Raw genomic sequence first — 13,996 nt, forward strand, 5'->3', positions numbered from 1 at the left:
CTGAATGTAAGTAGGTATCCTGCGTTTATTTTGGAATGTGAGGACAGTTTTGTTGGTCTGGATTGTCAGGACTCCCACCTGAGAAACACCTGAGACGGCCGAGAGATATGCACACCTGTTTTACCTTCCATGCAGGTGTGAAAGTGAACTGTGTAACCCAAGGTCATGAGAACCCCCCAAGGTCATCAGAATACTGGCAGTATCCACCCTTGGAAGGCCTATGCAACATTTTTATATTCCGTTTGCATTACATTACTCAAAATATGGCACCTACAATTTGATAAACGTTGAAGAGCTGTGCACCTGATGCCTTGTTACCTCACCTGTATTTTTCCTGGTGTGGTAACGAGCATGCATTATCACGGCCAATCACTTTTATCCTCTCACTTTTATCTTTGTCCAATTCAATTTGCCAGGTGTATGGCTTGTGACAGGTTGGGATCAGGTAATATATGGCAGACTTGAATGGCATGAGAGGTATGCCTTGTATTAATGATAACAGCTCGCTTTTTCTCTGTTATACCATGAAAATGATCCATATTGAAATCAGATTATTGTCAAAGTCTTTCTGTCAGTGTTGTGCAGTCTGAATAGCATACTGCATCGCATAAAAGAACTTTTTCAACAGGTGCTTGTTTCTTATGACACAATTTTCACAACTTCATACTTATTAACTAAACATGCCTTAACTATGGTTGAAGTTGTAATTTCAATGATAAATGAAGCTGTGCTGGTACATGAACAGATCGTTTCCACGTTTTAAGCAATATCAACCAGATTTTAAATGTTAATCTTTCCAGATCAACAGGAGTCAATGTCAGTACGTTATTCAGCTAAGTGTTGACAGGTGCCTTGAAGTGGGATATTCAGGGTATCTGTACACTTAGTAAAATTCTTGACTTTTCACACAAAAAAATATTGACTTTGCCAATACTTTCAAGGTTTTTTGCTAGTTCATCCTCAGCAAGCTTTTGCTTTACTAAACCTGTATATCATCAGGTCCTATACTAATCCAGTTCATCACCAGGTCCTATACTAATCCAGTTCATCACCAGGCCCTCTACTAATCCAGTTCATCACCAGGTCCTCTTCTAATTCACTTTATGACCAGGTCCTCTACTAATCCAGTTCATCACCAGGTCCTCTACTAATCCAGTTCATCACCAGGTCCTCTTCTAATTCACTTTATGACCAGGTCCTCTACTAATCCAGTTCATCACCAGGTCCTCTACTAATCCAGTTCATCACCAGGTCCTCTACTAATCCAGTTCATCACCAGGCCCTCTACTAATCCAGTTCATCATCAGGCCCTCTACTAATCCAGTTCATCACCAGGCCCTCTACTAATCCAGTTCATCACCAGGTCCTCTACTATTCCAGTTCATCACCAGGTTATCAACTAATCCAGTTCATCATCAGGTTATCTACTAATCCAGTTCATCACCATGCCCTCTAATAATCCAGTTCATCATCAGGTTATTCACTAATCCAGTTCATCATCAGGTTCTCTACTAATCCAGTTCATCATCAGGTTATTCACTAATCCAGTTCATCATCAGGTTATTCACTAATCCAGTTCATCATCAGGTTATTCACTAATCCAGTTCATCATCAGGTTATCCACTAATCCAGTTCATCATCAGGTTCTCCACTAATCCAGTTCATCATCAGGTTATCCACTAATCCAGTTCATCATCAGGTTATCTACTAATCCAGTTCATCATCAGGTTATCCACTAATCCAGTTCATCATCAGGTTATCCACTAATCCAGTTCATCATCAGGTTATCTACTAATCCAGTTCATCATCAGGTTATTCACTAATCCAGTCATATTCACTAATCCAGTTCATCATCAGGTTATCTACTAATCCAGTTCATCATCAGGTTATCCACTAATCCAGTTCATCATCAGGTTATCTACTAATCCAGTTCATCATCAGGTTATCCACTAATCCAGTTCATCATCAGGTTATCCACTAATCCAGTTCATCATCAGGTTATCCACTAATCCAGTTCATCATCAGGTTATCTACTAATCCAGTTCATCATCAGGTTATCCACTAATCCAGTTCATCATCAGGTTATCCACTAATCCAGTTCATCATCAGGTTATCCACTAATCCAGTTCATCATCAGGTTATCTACTAATCCAGATCATCACCAGGTTCTCTACTAATCCAGTTCATCATCAGGTCCTCTACTAATCCAGTTCATCATCAGGTCCTCAACAAATCATCCCATTTCCTTATCATCTACTGATTAGCAGAAAACTTATTGTTAATTGAGTATAAATTAAGTCCTACACAATATTTGGTTCATTAAATGCTTACTTAGCCAGAAACATGGTCCTCTGCTTTCTCTATCCATTTTGCAGACCTGCATGCTACCTTTCTCTGATGTTTCATAATTTGATTCAATTGAAGATCACTTTGGAGTAGATAAAAGAAGTATGTAGTATTTGACTGAAGTGCTGGCGGTGTTGACAGGATCCTACTTGACCTAGGCACTCTTATCTCTACCCATGGACAATGAAAACCTGATGATATATCTTGACGAGTTTGAATCATTATTGAAGTTCATATTGTTGAAGTTATTCTGACCAAAGTGCAAGCAGTTGAATCAGAGCACACTAGTTATTTGTCTGTCTATTGAAAGAACAGAATTCATTATCTAGTTCAATCATCACAATCTAATTTCAAAGCTAAAATGAAAATCATTTTATTGACAAAAATTGTTATAATTTTGATGAATGTTTATAGTGTGTTAAATGATGTTGACCTGTAAAAATGTTTAAATTACCTTTGTGAACTCATCCTGTTTACAGTGTACATTCTCATGGCCATTTTCCAGCTCTTCTGATCAACATTTTGTATTCAAAGAAATATGAAATGGAATGTTAACTGGATTGTTTACATGGCAAAGTAGAGTTTATTTATTTTTTAAGATGTAATGAGAAAATTTAGTATCTAATCACCATATACCAGTATGTACTGGCTAGGTTTCCCATACAAACTGTCACGTTTAGTGCTCTGTAAAGTTTTCTCTAACACAGCATATGATACTTAATTTGAGCAAGTGTTTGGCATTAGTTACCATTGATCCAACCTCCCATCCACAGACTTTAATATAATACCTATGACAGAAGCACTGATATCAAGGTATTACTAGGCCAGCAGTAAGACAAAAAGCTTATCAGATACAGAAAAAATCAGCTGTAAGTTGCATTATCTATCAAAATGATTTCCAAAACAACATCTTTCAGTGGTGCTGTTAATTCCAATGTAATACAGCATACCTCACTTAAAATGAATAGGTTGGTGCTGTAATCTATCCTGGTGATTGATCAAGTTGACTTTCATGCTTTTTTAAGACCACCATGTATGTTATGCCAAGATAGAATAATGACATTGACCTTGGTTGGGATTCCGACTGCACACCTGGCCTGTAATGTTTTCATCACACCTGTAATGTTCTCTTCTCAGGCATTGCATAACATACCTGAACTTTAGTTTCTGTAATATACTTGTGACTTTAAAAGTTATTTTTCACACTCAGTGTTTTTATTATTTCATTTTACACTTGGGTTACATACACGTATGGATCACAACAGGGTATCCATAAATTGTATAAACAGCGGTGTGATATATTTATCAAGACATTTCCAAATTTCAGGGTTGATTAAGAAATAATTTGTCTTTTTTGTTGTTTACTGGTGTGTAAACTGCATTTTTTAACAGATATTTTATGACACAGTTTACGCACCTGTAAACAACAAAAAAGAAATGTCTGATATATATTTACATTTTGAAGGCATTTTTTACGTTATTTACTCTCCTTAAAGACAATAATTGTCATTCATTAGACATCACATGCACTGACAGAACAGCCCGACAACTGATGAATAGCAAAACAGCTGATTCCAGTTCACAGGAAAATTTGTCAACTGCATGAAGTAAACAGTTGACATTTGTTCCACAATAACACAATTGTTTTATTACATGTTGTGAAATAATTTAGATATTTACATTTACATATTGCTTTGAGTTTTCTTGTTTACTTGTAATACATTTGCAAAATTAAATTAATTAGAACAAATACATTGAACAAATTATCCCCAATTTTTATCACAAGTTCACAGCAATCCAGCTTCCTACAGGCCAGCCTTGACATTTACCGAAGGGCATAAACATCAAGTTTGTTGGTAAGGCCAAGTAGAGAATACACACACCAAGTATAGATATTGCTGTCTTACCTTTTATCTGGAGATGATACCTTCAGCATCACCTTGATCTTCACCTGTTACATTGTTAAATTAGTCGTAAGATATTTGACTTTATGATATATAAAATGTACCCTTCACCCTTGGACAGGTATTGTCAAATACCTCTGTCATATTTATCTGTCAATATGTTGATATGTGCACAAAACTCACTCAACTCTGAAACAGTTCAGTACAAATGCCAATAATTCTCATATAACTCTTCTATAATAAGCCCATATATCCATTTTCTTGAAGTCAGAAGCTTGTGGTATGTGTCTTAAACACATATCACCTTGCAGTTTAGGTCCTAAAATATCTTAATCTTTATTTGTGTCCTAGAATGTTTTTAATCTTAAAATGAATAATCTAATAATAATATATGTGTATTTTGACCTTGACTTTATTTGTGGCCTTGTGATATGTGGCATACTGTATCTGTGACCTTGTGATATATGACATACTATATCTGTGACCTTGTGATGTATGACATACTATATCTGTGACCTTGTGATGTATGACATACTATATTTGTGACCTTGTGATATATAACATACTATATCTGTGACCTTGTGACATGAGGTACTGTATCTGTGACCTTGTGATATATGACATACTATATCTGTGACCTTGTGATATATGACATACTGTATCTGTGACCTTGTGACATGTAACATACTATATCTGTGACCTTGTGATATGTGATATACTATATCTGTGACCTTGTGATATATGACATACAGTATCTGTGACCTTGTGACATGTAACATACTATATCTGTGACCTTGTGATATGTGACAAACTGTATCTGTGACCTTGTTACATGTGACATAAAATACTGACAACCTTGTGATATAAGACAGTACAATGTTACATTGATTAGTTGATTCTGATCAACAACACCAGATTAGTGATGGCTGGATAACTTTTTCTAGACAGTAGACTTATTTGAGCACTCATATTTATTTTTAAGCAGAGATGGATGGTATGCATAGAAATAGATATCAGAATTACCCCTCATAACCTTTCCTGCCATATTTATATGACCTGCAGCCATATTGATGAAGTGCAAATGTTTGTTTTTATCATTGGTTATTAGGCTGCCCGCTGCAACTGACGTCAGTCAGCATTTTAGCATCTATTTTGAAATAAGTCTACAATATTTAAATTGAACACTCATGATATGGGAAGAATTTGACAAGACAAGCTGTTAGTTGTAATCAGTTAAACATTTTCTTCAGCAGAAAGAAATCTCCCAAATAGCGTTAGGCTAAATTCAATTATCCTGTTTTTGTTTGGCTCAAAATTGAATAATATATTGATATAGAAATACATATTTATCTTATGTCTAAGCCATTTTTTATTTATACCTTTCACTGTCTGGACAAGTAAATTTGTAGATGTATTGTTCATCAATATCAACAGTCTGTTTTGAATTATGTTGATTTGAGAGAGATAAGTAACTTTAACAGAGGGGGAAAGATGAGCATGTGTTTAGGGGGAGGGGACTGGTTAATGTTTACCCAGGGGATAGGTAAACCTGTGTGTAGGGGAAGGAAACTGGTTAATATTTACTCAAGGGATAGGTGAACATGTTTTTAGAGGGAAGGGGATGGCTAATGTTTACCTAGGGGATAGGTGAACATGGTTTTAGAGGGAAGGGGATGGCTAATGTTTACCTAGGGGATAGGTGAACATGGTTTTAGAGGGAAGGGGATGGCTAATGTTTACCTAGGGGATAGGTGAACATGTTTTTAGAGGGAAGGGGATGGCTAATGTTTACCTAGGGGATAGGTGAACCTGGTTTTAGAGGGAAGGGGATGGCTAATGTTTACCTAGGGGATAGGTGAACATGTTTTTAGAGGGAAGGAGATGGCTAATGTTTACCTAGGGGATAGGTGAACATGTTTTTAGAGGGAAGGGGATGGCTAATGTTTACCTAGGGGATAGGTGAACATCTGTTTTTAGAGGGAAGGGGATGGCTAATGTTTACCTAGGGGATAGGTGAACATCTGTTTAGGAGGTGGGGATTGATGGCTAATGTTTACCTAGGGGATAGGTGAACATGATTTTAGAGGGAAGGAGATGGCTAATGTTTACCTAGGGGATAGGTGAACATGTTTTTAGAGGGAAGGAGATGGCTAATGTTTACCTAGGGGATAGGTGAACATGTTTTTAGAGGGAAGGGGATGGCTAATGTTTACCTAGGGGATAGGTGAACATGTTTTTAGAGGGAAGGGGATGGCTAATGTTTACCTAGGGGATAGGGAACATGGTTTTAGAGGGAAGGGGATGGCTAATGTGGGGATGTTTTTAGAGGGAAGGGGATGGCTAATGTTTACCTAGGGGATAGGTGAACATGTTTTTAGAGGGAAGGGGATGGCTAATGTTTACCTAGGGGATAGGTGAACATGGTTTTAGAGGGAAGGGGATGGCTAATGTTTACCTAGGGGATAGGTGAACAAGGTTTTAGAGGGAAGGGGATGGCTAATGTTTACCTAGGGGATAGGTGAACATGGTTTTAGAGGGAAGGGGATGGCTAATGTTTACCTAGGGGATAGGTGAACCTGGTTTTAGAGGGAAGGGGATGGCTAATGTTTACCTAGGGGATAGGTGAACATGTTTTTAGAGGGAAGGGGATGGCTAATGTTTACCTAGGGGATAGGGAAGGGGATGGCTAATGTTTACCTAGGGGATAGGTGAACATGTTTTTAGAGGGAAGGGGATGGCTAATGTTTACCTAGGGGATAGGTGAACATGATTTTAGAGGGAAGGGGATGGCTAATGTTTACCTAGGGGATAGGTGAACATGTTTTTAGAGGGAAGGGGATGGCTAATGTTTACCTAGGGGATAGGTGAACATGTTTTTAGAGGGAAGGGGATGGCTAATGTTTACCTAGGGGATAGGTGAACATGTTTTTAGAGGGAAGGGGATGGCTAATGTTTACCTAGGGGATAGGTGAACATGTTTTTAGAGGGAAGGGGATGGCTAATGTTTACCTAGGGGATAGGTGAACATGTTTTTAGAGGGAAGGGGATGGCTAATGTTTACCTAGGGGATAGGTGAACATGTTTTTAGAGGGAAGGGGATGGCTAATGTTTACCTAGGGGATAGGTGAACATGTTTTTAGAGGGAAGGGGATGGCTAATGTTTACCTAGGGGATAGGTGAACATGGTTTGGGAGGGAAGGGGATGGCTAATGTTTACCTAGGGGATAGGTGAACATGTTTTTAGAGGGAAGGAGATGGCTAATGTTTACCTAGGGGATAGGTGAACATCTGTTTAGGAGGTGGGGATTGATGGCTAATGTTTACCTAGGGGATAGGTGAACATCTGTTTAGGAGGTGGGGATTGATGGCTAATGTTTACCTAGGGGATAGGTGAACATCTGTTTAGGAGGTGGGGATTGATGGCTAATGTTTACCTAGGGGATAGGTGAACATCTGTTTAGGAGGTGGGGATTGATGGCTAATGTTTACCTAGGGGATAGGTGAACATCTGTTTAGGAGGTGGGGATTGATGGCTAATGTTTACCTAGGGGATAGGTGAACATCTGTTTAGGAGGTGGGGATTGATGGCAGTGTAAGAAGGGGTTAATGTGATGGAGGCAGAAGAAGATAAAGAAATGAAGGATTTGTTTTATATAGAGGAAAAGAATGTTTTTCAATCCTTAAGAAATTGATATTGATGAGGCAATCAACATTTATCTTTCTGTCCGGACACTATCAAAATCAGACTATCAAAGCTTCATCGGTTTGTTTGTCAATCTTTGTTTCCCTGATGTTGATATTGTGCTGAATTTCACCTGATGACATAATCAGTTTTCTCACTCGAAGTTTATTCCCAAACTTCAGCAGATATAACAATGAGTCTGTGAGCTTTTGTAAATAAATTTGATCATTATAACATTTAAAATCTCTCATTTTAACAGATATTTTTATTCTCAGATGTAATAATTAAGTAAATCGGAAAGTAATTCTGTCGAATAAATGAATATGCTAAAATGCTTTTGCTTTCTGTCATTGATGAATATAGCAAAAATATATGAGGCAGGTGTCTTCCAACAATGACAGTGCCAGTTGCTGGACGAAAGGGGTTATTGTCAGTGTAAGGCGTGGACATGTCATCATAAAAAAATAAAATGTAAATGTTTATTTAGAGAAGTAGCTTTCTTATTGATATATAGAGAAGCTCTTTAACATTGAAAGAGAGAGAGTGATTCCATACAATGGAAATTTACATTAACAAACCTGATTTTATTCTTCAATCTTGAAACTTACACAGGTGTGTAAATAAGTGGAAACCATTCTAAAAATATTGGTAAGATTTTAGATAGCAAAGGTTAATAAGCATTGTCTGTTTGAGGCTAGCCAGGCTATAGTAACACTTCAGGACATGAAGAATTGTTACTCAAATTATCATATCATAAAAGATTGTGCTCTGTTGCAGTCAAGTTCAAAGGTCAAAGGTCAGTGTTGTTGCTGAAAATTTACTGATGTTAATTGGTTTGATGTCTGGTTTGTATAAGAGCATGATGGAACTCTTTGTGAATTAGGCTGTATGAAAGTGGTCATAACGAGTGATAATTTATCCACCTTTCATGTCAAGACCTAATCAAGTTGAGTCACACCAGTGCTTGTAGGGGAGTTAAACATCAAATAGTCAATTCACCAAAATTGAATTTGGATTAAAACTGACAAAGCTTTGATGCTTGTTATTGTACATAATTACCGGTAATAATAACTTTGAAGTTGTCCACTTAAACTTTTTAAGGAAAAATTTAAATCATGAACTCCACATACTTTACAACAATTACAAAATAAGCTCTTGTTGGCCCAAACATAAGCAGGGAGTATAGGGATGGAGGGTGTAAGGGATGGAGGGGTAGGGGAGTGAGGGATGGAGGGGTTGGGGAGTGAGGGGGAGGTGCCTGATGATACCCTTCAGTAATGGTTGTCCTAAGTTAGAATTATTGATGTTTCCTTTAAAGTGTTTTAGTTGGTTATATTACCTGATAATGATACCAGGCAAAAGATATGATGTAGATTAACAATCTCCCTTGCAAATTTCAGGGTTATCTCCCTTGTTATCCTTCTTTACACATTTCCATAGAATTGTCTCACAAATGACAATTCTTTACTGCTATACAAAATATGTTCAGATATATCAGGATTACAATATACCACAAAAGAGACCTTGACCAAAGTTCAACATAAACAATAGATGTTAGACTTTGAAAAATTCTTATCCATTTGCATATCCTTTTTCTATAATGATAACATGATTTACAGGTGTAAAAGGGTTACCTACGAGTCGGGCTATATTCAAGATTAGCCTATAGTGGGATGGTCAATGTCCTGAACAAAGTATGTTACTGGTATAAGTTTTTATCTGTGTGCCAGTTTATGGTTTCATTGATGTGTCTTTATAGGAATTTCTTGCCCAAAAAGGGTTTGTCCATCGAGATTTGGCAGCCAGAAATATACTGGTCGGTAGGGACAAGACTGTGAAGATTGGTGACTTTGGCCTGGCTCGCTTTGTCTATGATGATGCAGTATACATCAACAGGAAAGGGGGACGACTCCCACTCAAGTGGATGTCCATTGAGGCTATCTGTGAGCTGACCTTTTCTTCCGCCAGTGATGTGTAAGTAGATGTTTGTTCCCAGACTTTTGCAGTGCCCGATTGTTTAACTTCAGACCATTATTAACCTGTAGCCTTGAAATTTATGTTGTTGTGTAAACCGTTAATATTCAGTTTATTTTTTTTTTATTTTATGTTTTTTTCTGCATGGTCTTTCATTCTGCATGTTTATGTTACTCTTTTGCAACTTTTTGTATTTTCCAATTTTTTTTTCAATCATCTATGTTTGTTCTTGGTCAAGCTTTGTTGTTTTGCTATAATTTTATGTGTGATTCTGTTTCCCCATTAGCTTGTTTGCAACAGTGTTACAAATCTTTAGCGTGTTTGTTTGGTGTGAAGGGATGTACCTACATGTATTTATTTTAAGTTCTTGTTATTTATTTGCACTATATGTGTGCTTTTAAAGGTCCAAATTGCTTTTATTTTGCTGACATTGTTTGTAAATGATTATTTGATTACTGTGTCTGTGTAACTCTGTAATTAATTGTTAGATTGTTACTGTTCCCACGTGAACGATGCTGTGTTAGAGCCTAATCTCTGACTCCGTATCCTTATGAATACCTGCCAAAGTTTGGATTAAAGTAATCTGTAAATGTCTACATCCAAACAGTGAGCTGTAATTGACAGTGTATGAAGTGTTCCATGCTAGGTCAGCCAGGGACCTCTAATTTGAAATCATGTCCTCAAGGGTCACTGGATTTGTTAACTTTGAGTGGAAAATGTTCATGAGGAATTGTTGCTCTTTCTTAGCTACCAAATACTTAATAACACAAAACATCAAATATTATGATGTAAGGTAAGGTGATAATTAAATCTCTAGTTTGGAACCTTTTAACAGTACTAGGATAAGTGCAGGAATAGATCAAATAAGGATAAACTTTTAATACCAGAACCATTGGGATGTGTGTGAACTAGGTAAAACTTTGATTACCAGAAGAATTAGGATGTTTGTGAACTAGTAAAACTTTACTTACAAGAACAATTGGGGTGTGTGTGAACTAGGTAAAACTTTACTTACAAGAACAATTGGGGTGTGTGTGAACAAGGTAAAACTTTAATTACTAGAACAATTGGGACTTGTGTGAACTAGGTAAAACTTTAATTACTAGAACAATTGGGATTTGTGTGAACAAGATAAAAACTTTAATTAGAAGAACAATTGGGATGTTTTTGAACTAGGTAAAAATTTTAATAAGGAGAACAATTGGGATGTGTGTGAACTAGGTAAAATCTTTAATTACTAGAACAATTGGGATGATTGTGAACTAGGTAAAAACTTATATAAGGAGAACAATTGGAATGTGTGTGACCTAGGTAAAAATTTCAATTACGAGTACAGTTGGGATGTTTGTGAATTATGGAAATATACATATGTAGCTATTAAAGTTTGTCAGAACAAGGAATATCAATAAGTAGAAGATCAATAGAAGCATTTGTGAACAACGTTCTTTTAAGCTAACACCATGAACATTACTAGAAAAAAGTCATGATTATGTAATGATCCACTGGCTTATCCACCAGATATTGTACTCTTTATGAAAACTTGTAACTGTTAATGAAATGCCAGTATAATCATACATATATGCAGAGTATGTCCAAGTCCCCCATCATTATGTCTTTCTGTCATTCTACCATTCTGTCTTTCATTCCAGCCTGCTTCTTTTTTCCTAAGTTACACTCATTGAACTTAGAAAGTTTCAAGAAATTATCAGTTTTCAATTTATTTTCTTAGAGCTGGATGGAGACATTGCACTAAAATTTTGATTGGCATGTCCTTATATGAAAAGAATGCAGGTAATGTTTATATTTCATTAAAGTTAACTGATTTTTTCAAGAGTTTTGGCCCTTGGACTTTGATAAAATGTATATAGATATATATATGCACAACATTTGATTCAATCATGATGCCTGGATTGTTGGGTGGTGTTAGTGGGGGATGTGGTACGCCCAAACATCCAAGCTTACAAGGTTAGACCAGTAATTAGATTGTAGATTAGTGCTCCATTCATTTCTGGTTTGTTACCAAAAATATTGTTATTTTATCTTCAGACATGTAAAAGGTGAAAAAGGATCAAGCATGCTTTTCTTCTTGTTCCTGCTCATCTTCTTCTCTGATATCACAAATCTTTGAAATCTTACGAGCTGAAAAAAGATTAAACATTCAATTTAGTTGCTTTAGTTAATGTATCAATTACTTAATCTGATAAATTTATTTAATCAGTGATGAGGGTTGCATCATCAATTTAGCATGAAATTTAGGGAAAAAAATTATTTAAATTTCAAATTATACATCATATCAAATCAGTTTATTTTAAATATATAGCTAAATCATAGGTTTTCATATAAATTCTTTGCTAGGAATGTATATATCCGGAATCAGTTATAACTGATGAACTTAGATACCAACTATTCCTGTCCTGTTAGAGGTATCACTGCTATCTCATAGTGTCTGACTAGGTGTATTCTCTTTGATTTTGTGGTTTCCAAAATTAAACTAGTTTCAGCACAGCTTCTGACGTCATATGTAACAGGTGGTTGAGACAACTATTATCTTTTACAGTCATTTTGGGTATGATGGGCTCTGATATAGAGCTGTAAGGCTTCTGTTTCATATCCATGTTTATATTGCATGTCTTGACTTGTACTTAGTCTGTTTATAGTTCTGTAACCCAATACACATGGATCGTATAGAAAGCTGGTGATATATAAAATTCAGAGTTACAATTAAGAAAGTATTCAAGTGTCATTTTTATATTATGGAGATTTAAGTTGGAATGTTTGGGAAATAACAAAGAGACATTTAAGAAAATTACTTTGTTATCTAAATTAGAGCTCACTTTCAGATGATAGGTGACTGTTAAATCACCTGTCATCCTTATACAGTTCCGCTTTTTTACAAATTTCTTATCAAAGGTTCCATTTGATTATCAGTTAGTCTTCTAAAATATTAAAGCTGTATAAAAGTACATCAAAGCATGGTAACAGAGGAAATTTTCAACGTTGTCACATTTCTGTCACATTTACACAAGAAAGCCTATGTTTTGTCACATTGACACAAGCAAATTTCAGTGTTGTCACATTGATACAAGAAAACTTCAGTGTTGTCACATTGAAAAATGAAACTTCTGTGTTGTCACATTGACACAAGAAACTTAAGTGTTGTCACTTTGACACAAGAAACTTCTGTGTTGTCACATTGACACAAGAAACTTAAGTGTTGTCACATTGACACAAGAAATGTCAGTGTTGTCAAATTGACACAAGAAATTTAAGTGTTGTCACATTGACACAAGAAACGTCAGTGTTGTCACATTGAAAAAATGAAACTTCAGTGTTGTCACATTGACACAAGAAACTTAAGTGTTGTCACATTGACACAAGAAACATCAGTGTTATCACATTGACACATGAAAACTTATATGTTGTCACATTGACACATTCTAACTAGATTACTGCAAACACAATTTATTTCATACTTTTAAAATCTTTGTAACCCAAATAGTGGCAGTCACAAAATTAATGTGATTAAAACATTGACAAAATAGCAACAAAGAAGCCAGTTTGATGGTATTGTAAAGAAAGTTTATCGTAACATTACCTTGTCCTTTTAAAATTCACAGCCATAAAACAAACTTAATGTCATCAACACATCCAGTACAACTGTTAAGTAGGATAGTTTTGAAATTTAAAATGTTTATAGCCTGTGTCTGGAGCTTTTTATCACTGTTCATTGTTAGTGATAGAGAATCAGAAAAGCAGTTTGAAAGTATGACAGCTATAAAATAAGGGGCTGTAAATCAGAATCAGCTGACAGTGGATCAATGGCTGGCTGCATCAGAGTAGATACTGGGTGGTGGTGTGTGGTAAGTCATCTAATATTTCATTATCATAAACATATTTGTCATAACCAACAGGACATTCCTCATATCTCTGCCGTATATCCAGGCTTATATTGACTAAGCCACATAAATGCCAGGGAGATTTGATGTACAGTCATTCTAGATAGTTTTTTTTTGCACCCATTAGGTTGATTTACTGTAATGAGGCTGCAGTGAACCCCCAGACAGGTCTTTGATATCCAATCACATCACCA

At 36.1% G+C, this 13,996-nt stretch overlaps 1 protein-coding gene across 1 annotated transcript in view; it reads left to right on the forward strand.

The window, feature by feature from the left end:
* The window catches only part of LOC132546348 (uncharacterized), a 104,950-nt gene that overhangs the window by 38,590 nt on the left and 52,364 nt on the right, over positions 1 to 13,996 (forward strand). Inside the window, exon 22 of the mRNA XM_060210061.1 lies at positions 9,692 to 9,906. Within this exon, the coding sequence (XP_060066044.1) occupies positions 9,692 to 9,906 (215 nt within the window). The remainder of the gene's footprint in view (positions 1 to 9,691; positions 9,907 to 13,996) is intronic.

This window comes from Ylistrum balloti, unplaced genomic scaffold (genome assembly GCF_031769215.1).
Source record: "Ylistrum balloti isolate Yb309-2 unplaced genomic scaffold, AGI_CSIRO_Ybal_v1 Utg369886, whole genome shotgun sequence".
NCBI classification, from domain to species: domain Eukaryota; kingdom Metazoa; phylum Mollusca; class Bivalvia; order Pectinida; family Pectinidae; genus Ylistrum; species Ylistrum balloti.